General features: G+C 40.9%; 1 protein-coding gene across 1 annotated transcript; it reads left to right on the forward strand.

The window, feature by feature from the left end:
• Window positions 1–873: 873 nt before the first annotated feature.
• On the forward strand, window positions 874–1,773 carry LOC110566078 (putative vomeronasal receptor-like protein 4). Its single transcript, XM_021663873.1, has one exon. It carries the CDS (start codon window positions 874–876, stop codon window positions 1,771–1,773), a length of 900 nt encoding a protein of 299 aa, XP_021519548.1.
• The last annotated feature ends 7,005 nt before the right edge of the window (window positions 1,774–8,778 follow it).

Consider the following 8,778-nt stretch of genomic DNA (forward strand, 5'->3'; position numbering starts at 1 on the left):
TCAGGATAACATGGAGACTGTGTGGTACTGTCCATAGTTTGCATTTTTTCTAGGAAGGAAAAGATCATGTTGGTGTGGGGTTGCTCAGAGATTCACAGGACAAAAATAAATTTAGTAAGAAGATGCTTTAGTAATACTGGCCAGAAGAAACCAGAGATTTCTCTGGATCAGGGCTTGGCTGTTATCCAAGGATGTTTAAAGGCAAAACCCACACAATTATTTTTAGAGCCAGGTTAACTCATATCCTGTCTGGGTACAATGCAAAGCTTCATTATGTAGCGGGTATCTAGCGGGTGTCCCAAGCATCCCAGCAAGCATTTTACACAAAAGCAGAACTTAGGGGTTAGCCTGTAAATTCCATGACCCATGACCACGTAAGAATAGTGAGGCAGTAAAATATTTTGCAGCATTCAGCAGTTTAAGAATAGGTCTAGTGCACTGGAAAGTTGTCCATATTAGGCAGGGTACATTGCAGAGAGAGACAACTTCCTCATGGGTTACAGGTTTAAAACAATTCTGCTTTTAAAAGACTTTCCAGCATAGAAAATTATCCTGTAAATGTAATATTCACCATCACAATGTAAATCCTAGAGATGAGGGACACAAAGAAGTATTTGTTTGAAAAGGTAAGTATATTCATTAACATTGGGTTTATGTCTAAAATATCATCATCACCCGTCAGTGTAAATAAGAAAAAAAAAAGGAGAGGAAAAGCAAAGAATGCAATCAGGTGTCTGCTAGAACAATCATGTCCTTTTTCATGATTCTGAAACTTCTCGTTGAATACACAGACAATCCATGGAGATGATGTCAGCTTCACTCATCTGTGTTTCTCAACCTGCACTTCCCTAGTTCTCACCATGAAGTCAAAAGATGGTTTGGAGTGACCTCATCTACCAAATAATCTTCCTTTCTCTTATTGGACTTGGAATTTTTGGAAACATACTCATATTTGTGAGACATGTGCACACATTTATCATGGTTTCTGAGAAAAAAACTATAGACCTTTTCTTCACTCATTTGGCCTTTTCAAATGCAATCCTTATTTGTACCTCAGGGGTCAGATATGTAGCCACAGAACTTCATTTCAAAAATGTTCTGGGTGATGCGGGTTGTAAAACTGTGGTTTATCTGGCAAGAGTGGCTCGGGGCCTTTCCATCTGCACCACCTGTCTCCTTAGCATGTTCCAAGCTGCCACCATCAGTCCCAGGACCTCCTTGTGGAGAAAGCTCAAACCACAGGCTGCATGGAGAGTTCTTCCCTTTCTCCTCCTCCTTTGGATCTTTAATGCTCTTATAAGCTCCAACATACTTCAAATCACAGCAGGCAGCAGCATGAATAGATCTAGAGTTGGGGTCACTGAAGGGTATTGCTACCTGCTGAAGTCCAGGTTGACAGTTAAGTGGCTTTTCCTCTCTCTCATGGCTCTTCGTGATGTCATCTTTCAGGGTCTGATGGGCTGGAGCAGTGCTTACATGGCTCTCCACCTGTATAAACATCACAAGCGTGTCCTCTACCTTTACAGTTCCAGGTTTACAAACAGTGCCAGCCCAGAAATCCGAGCTACATGGAGTGTTCTCATTCTTATGGCCTGCTTCCTCTTCTATTACTTGGGAGATTTCATTTTCTCCTTCTACATTGGCTCAGTCTTCAACTTTGATTCCATAATAGTAAATGTTAAAATGTTTCTAGGACTTGGCTATGCTGCTCTCAGCCCCTTTGTCCTGCTAATAAAGGATTTGCACCTGGTGTGCTGCTGGCACAGTCAATGAGGGGTCTAGGAAAGAGCTTTCTGTAATACTCCCCTAATAACTAAGAGTTATAATTTACTTAAACTTTCCCCATTAAAAAATTCTGTTTATCTGGCATAATTTCTTCTGTTTTCTAAGAGTGGAATGCTGCAGAGAATGTTTGGGAAACAAATGCCGAGAAATTATGTTATTTGGACAAAGTCCTCTGAGAAAAAATAACTAGCAGGGGTCAGGAGACACTATAAGCTGTGACCTGAAGAAGGCAGAGGAAAGACTATGGAGGAACCCAGGATCTTCTGATGGGCACATGTAGTTAAAGAAGGTGTCCCCCAGCCACACACATTTAAAAAGCAGAAAAAAAAAAAAAAGTCTGAGGTGGTGCCTTTTATTTCAACACTCAGGAGGCAGGTGAATTTCAGTGAATTCAAAGCTATTGTGTTTACATAGTGAGATACAAGTTTAGCCAGATTATCCTTAAAAAAAAAAAAAAATGGAAAAAAGTTGAAAAGGTAATGTGATGGCTAATATTATAGTGGTGGATAATTTTATATTTAAAAGTTTAAAATCTCTGTTCTTAAGAGAACTATAAAGCAAAATTAGACTTCCAAATGTAAGGACTGTTAAGGGTTAATTTTTTTTAAAAAACTGCTGTTTCTGCTTCTATACATACACACATTTGTTTTGCAGGAAAGGACCTTCTGCCTTTAAGGAAACAGAATGTAACTGCATATGAACTATATATATAGAGAGAGAGACAGAATAGCATTTTATTCAGACATAAATAAAATAAAAATAATGACATTTTTGAGAAAATAGAGGGTAAGCAAAATAATCCACATTCAGAAAGACAAACACATTTTCTCTCATATACAAATATTAAATTTTAATTTTTATATTTGCATATATATGGGGGTCATGAAATTAGAGAATGGACCATGAGAAGTGAAAAAACAGGTGGTAGGCCTACTTTTTTTTTCTTTGAGCCCCCAGTGGTTTGTGAGAGGTCTATATTTATTTTTTATTTTTTATATTAATTACAGTTTATTCACTTTGTATCCCAGCTGTAGCCCTCTCTCACTCCCTCCCATTCCCATCCTGCCTCCCTCATATCCTCCCATGCCCCTCTCCAAGTCCACTGATAGGGGAGGTCCTCTTCCCCTTCCATCTGACCCTAGCTTATCAGGTATCATCAGTACTGGCTGCATTGTCTTCCTCAGTGGCCTGCTAAGGCTGTTCCCCAAATGGGAGGCAGGGGTGTCAAAAAGCCAGCCATTGCATTCATGTCAGAGACAGTCCCTGTTCCCCTTACTAGGCTACACACTTGGATACTGAGCTGCCATGGGCTACATCTGAGCAGGGGTTCTAGGTTATATCCATGAATGGTCCTTGCTTGGGGTATCAGTCTCAGAAAAGACCCCTGTGCCCAGATATTTTGGCTCTGTTGCTCTCCTTGTGGAGCTCCTGTCCTCTCCAAGTTACGATTTTACTTGGTGCTGGAGCACTTGCATAACATCTGTAAGGGCCTGATTCGGCCCCTAAACACTAACAAGAGAGACAACACACAGACACACAGACAGACACAAGGTCACTACATAAGAATGAAGGAGAAAGAAAGAATTCTGGTCTATTTCACAAGGAAAATTTTTCTTATATTTATGCATAAAAAACTCAACAGTGTACATTAGCTTGCACTTGCCATGAGCCTTGCCTTTTCTAGCTTAGCAATTTGATTATAGATTTTGGACCCTGGACATTGCCTCTCCAGGAACCATAGATCTCCTCATTTCTGGCACTGTAATTGGCCCTGACAGCTTCCAGCAGCTTAGCCAGAGCTCCTTCAACTTCTTCATCAGCAGTGTCCTGGGGACCAGCCATCCTGGCCTGGCTTTCCTTTTGATGATGCTCTAAGGGCTCTTATTTTGAAACATATGGAAGGCAGGAAATCTGTCTTGATGGAGTCTGTTATGTGTGATCATCACTAACTGTACCTTCTTCTCCACTAAACAGTGAGAGTATTGACCTCTGTTTGAGGGACAGCCAGCAATTAGTGACAATGTACCAGGCCAACAGAGAAACCATCCCAAGATAAACTGTAATTTAGTATCAAGTCAAGTGAAGATAATTTTCTAAAACATAACTTATCCTAAAGTCACCTGGTAATATGGCTTCCTGTTTAAATTCACTGCCTCTACCAATAAAATAGTCAATAATTTAGTTGTTTTAGGACAGGATTAATCTTTTACATGAGTTCCATTGGGCTTGTGGTCCATGCTGCTGTTTAATGGACAAAGAAGGAAACAATCTCTCTGGGAGACCTTGAACCATTAAGTTACCTTCAGCAAGGAGAACTCTCTCCTGATTGAGACTTGCCAGAAAGCAGAATCTCTACACATAGATGTTTATTGTCGTTCCACAGAACAGGTCAAGGGAAAGAGCAGGATATTGCTTTTTCTGTGCCTACACTGTGGGTCCCCTTCTGATTCACAGCTTTGGGATTCAGTAAAGGCGAAGAGAGGACTGGAGACAGGCAAGTGGATGCAGAGAACTTTGCTGCTGTGCACGCCCTAACTGCACATCCTTCTGTTAACTAATTAAACTCAAGACTGTGGCTCCAAGGATCATTTCTACAGTTTGTTACCTAAGTCATTAAATTCTAATTAAGACTGAAACAGCTTCCAGAGAAAACCCATGTAGTAATTGTGGAGGGAGAGAGAGTTGTACCTCAGGGATTAAGAGTCCACAGATGGCTTTTTTCTCCCTCACACTCTGAGAACTGTTAAACCTGAAGCCCAGTGACAGATTACTGAAAACAAGAACTCTCCAAACCCAGAAGGTTCAAATACAACCCTGAAGGCTCACCTGGCCAGGGACTAACCAAGAGCTTCTCTTCACTGCAGCTGCTGCCCTGAGCACACCTGACCACTCTTGCATGTTCCTCCGTGGGGCTGTGAAATTTCCCTCAGAAGCACCTTTGCTGGTGTTTGCTTGTGAGGCTTAGGGCTTGCTGAGCCTGATCTCCAAAGGTATGTTCCTCAGGCTGGAGAGATGGCTAAGCACCAGGTTTCCTTGCTCAGGAGCCAATGCCTTTGGGGAGCTCAGGAGGGTCTTTGCATGTGTTCCCTCCTTCCTTTTGGGGGAGAATAAGAATGATGAAAGAGCTTTTCTGGTTTCTAGGGGAAACAAACCCCAAATATCTTTTCTCTAAGCATCTGCTTTCCCCTGAACCATAACTGACACCATTATCACTTTTCATAAACTCTTCACTGCATATTTTTCTCTTACATGTGGACAAACTTTGTCTTTACCCATGATGTTTTTAATTCCTCAGATCCCTCTGTCTGTCAGTCTGTCTGTCTGTCTCTCTACCACCCTCTCCACACTCTCATTTTTTTCCTCCTCTACATGTGTTTAAGATTTTTTTTCACTCATTCTCAGCTGATTCCTAATCATATATAAAACACATCCATCTCAGTCAACTTCTTAATTATATACAAGACTGATGGAGAAAACTTTTCACAATTAGTATTGAAAATTATAGCTAAATTTTTTGGTGAGGCAGGTTATAAATTAATATAATCCCTTGAAAATCAGATTGTTTTTATGATGCATCAAGTGCTATTGTCCTTTTTAGTTGCAAAAACTATGTCTGAAATGGGAGCAGTTGCCTGCCTGAGTTGTTACATAGCTCAATGTAAAACCTACTCTTTTAAGGAGTTTCCACTAATGAGTCAAAAGCTGTTTAGTAAGGTAACTTCCTTTATCGCCTACTACTGTGCAAAGTTTTCAGTCAAAAACTAGTGGAGGTATAATAACAGGTGTTTCAAAGCTTACCCTGATTCTGATTTGGGGCTAAAGGAAGATGGGGAGATCCGACTCAAATCAAAAAACAAACAAACAACACCATAAAAGTGTTTGTTAATGATATGAGGGTATTGGGGAATATTGAACATTCATTCTTTTAAAACAGATTTGCGAATTCTGACTGAACATTTAATCAACTCTTATTTAAGCATGTTCATGACAGTTGTACTTACTGATATTTCTGGTGCTTTATTGCACCGAGGGCTGTGAATTTCAGATCACAGCATGCTTTGTTCAATACATAGGCACCGATTGTTATCCCTCAGTTCCCATTCAAGGAAACTGAGGCTGAAAGGCAGTACCTGATGTTCCTACTCATGGGGCCTCATCATTCCAGACCTGGTTACACACCAATGTCCAGACATATTTCTCTGCCAGTGATCTCAAAGATAAAAAGAAGCAAAGCCAGGCATACTGGCACAAACCTGTAACCTACATACTTCTCCAGGAGTAAAAGCTGGAGAACCAGGGCTTCAAAACACTCTCAATTGCAAAGAGTGTTTGAGGTCAGCCTCCCCTACAGGAGACCCTGGGGCAAAACAAACCAAAAAGAAACAACAAGACAGGGCAAAGATAAAGTTAGCACACCCTGATGACTGATAGGAAGCAGAGGAACGGAGGGAATGTAAAGCTTTCTAAGCACATTCAACCTGGGCCAGCCCTGCTGTCCTGGGTTCTGGGGAATTGTGTGCACAAGTTAATCTTCACTGTCAACCTGAGTGGATTCAGAATTATGGGAGAGACTCACCTCTGGGTGTTTCAGTGAGAGTTTCCAGTGGGTTTTAACTGAGGTGGGAGGACCTGGCCTGGATGTGGGTAGCAGGATCATGATCCTGGGAATCATGAGCCTGGGCCCATGATCCTAGGAAAAAGGGGCTGAGCATCAGCATTGTCTCTGCTTCCTGTCTGCTGATGAATGTGACCAACTGTCCCACTCTCCTGATACTGTGCTCCCTGCCAAGCTGGACTAACTTTAAGCTTTGAGCCAGAATAAGCCCTTTCTCCCTCCAACTGCTTCTTGTCAGAGGCTTAGTGTAACAATGAGAAGTAATTATGGGTGAACTGCAGTGTGACATTTGTCCTAAAGGAGAAAACTGAGACTGGAGAGGTAGCTGTGAAAGTGTAAAGCCCTATCCATGCCTAAAAGTGTGAAAACTGATTACCCAAAGGTAGAACTCTGGAAGTTGAAGGCTAGAGAACGGCTGTGGCTGTAACTAGAGAAATGGCAGCAATTGCCTGAAGATAGTCTAAGACCTAATGTCCTTCAGCACAGCACACAACAGCCATTCATGATAATAGGACACACTGGGTGAAGAGCTTGAAGAAGGAGCTCAGAGCCTTATAAGACAGTAAAATGGTGATGACAGTGGTCCCCCAGATGTCCAGCCTCACCAAGACCAAGTAGCAGCAATTACTCTAATTTGATCAGTAAACAATGTTCATGTGTTAACATATCACACTGCATTCCACAAATGTGTTATCATTGCACATTAATTAAAAATTTGGAAGAATTATTACTACTGATAAAAAGATAAGAAAGAAAATCTACTCAGCCTGGTAGAAATCGAAGCAACCCTATTGTATTAACAGCCTGAGAGAAGAGACATGAGTTAATCTAGCTGCCCTGACAATGGAGACTATGGTTACATGACAGCTGCAGTACCATAACAGCTGGTATGAGGGCAAACATCTCACTTAGCCTTGAAGCCCCAGTGCACTAGTTAGCATTTCTAGAGATTCCTAACTCACAAACTGCATTCACCCCATAGTTTCACACATCAGAAAGTCTTCTCTCCTTGATCAATAGCAGCTTAGCCAGATCTCGTCCAGGTTCCCTCAGAGGGAAAGCATCCCTCTCCTGAACCTTTCTAGACAACATCCCTGGGCTGCTCTAGGCTGCATCCCGTCAATGTGCTGCTTTTCCAGACCACAGGCTCACTCCTGGAGTCTTTGGTTCAGCATTATCAGCTGTACTAATGGTGAAGTGCTTTTGGGTTGGTTTGCTGTTAAGGCATAAGACAACCCTTGGGACATTTTTAAGCAGTGAAATTAACAGAACGATTTGGATTTTAAAAGAACACCTCTGGAGTATAAAGATAAATGAATCGAAGGTATAGGAACTAGAGACAGGACATAAAATGGGTCTTTGTTGTGTTCATTATGAAAGAAAAATCACACAGTAACAAAACAAAAGGCATTGCAGAAGAAGAAAGGTTTCTTGATGTGAAAGATGCTAATGTTGATGCAGGAAGACAGGGTTGTTTTATTTGTATTCATTTTTGTTTTTTTGGGGGGGTGATCTAGAGTTTTCTTGGGGTGGGGTTCACACGGGGTCTTGTCAAATGACCATGGCTGACTTGAAACTCACTATGTATCTCAGGCTGGTAGTGAATTTACAGTAATCCTCCTGCCTTACCCTTATTTAAGTGCTGGGATGACAGATGTGCACCACCATTCCTGACACAATTTCTTAAAATAATTGTCTGTATACTAGGTGTGCAAGTTGGGGAAAGGTGAAAAGGGAAAGATGCAGGTTTGAGAAATTGACTGATTGGAATATTGACAAAATCAAATAAAAATGCATGGAGACATTCATGTCAGTAAGTTTCTCAATTTATCTCAACACATGCTGAGATTCAAAATACATGGTATACACACACACACATATCCATATGTACATTTGAACATGTAATCTAATTTTACTCATATGGAAGTCAAGAGAATAAATCTGTTTGGTAATTTCAATTTTTTTTTTTAAATTTTCTTTCACAGTTACCAGTTAAGGTACAAGATGTCCCATAGAGACAAGAAGAAAATCAGAATTCTTTAGATTAAAAAAGAGTATGTATTCCTTTCCACGTGTCAAGGCCGTCTTTTGTAGACCAGAAACACACTAAGATGTAAAATCTTTTTTATAGGTATGTTTCAGACTGTACTGTTCAGAGGCAAGGGGCAGCTCAAAAATGCACATGTATGATTACAGAGATGGTGCAATGTTGAAAGGCATATTTTTACAACCAATAAACTCTTGGCCCTTGCCATATACTGTATCAACTTAAACCCAGGGTTCCTTCCATATAAAATGTGAATTAACATCTACCTTCCAGGTAGATACTGGCGAGCTGAAACATCCACCATAGAACTTGTATATTGTAATGACTGTTT

The sequence above is a fragment of the Meriones unguiculatus genome, chromosome 19, assembly GCF_030254825.1.
Source record: "Meriones unguiculatus strain TT.TT164.6M chromosome 19, Bangor_MerUng_6.1, whole genome shotgun sequence".
In the NCBI taxonomy this organism is placed as follows: Eukaryota; Metazoa; Chordata; class Mammalia; order Rodentia; family Muridae; genus Meriones; species Meriones unguiculatus.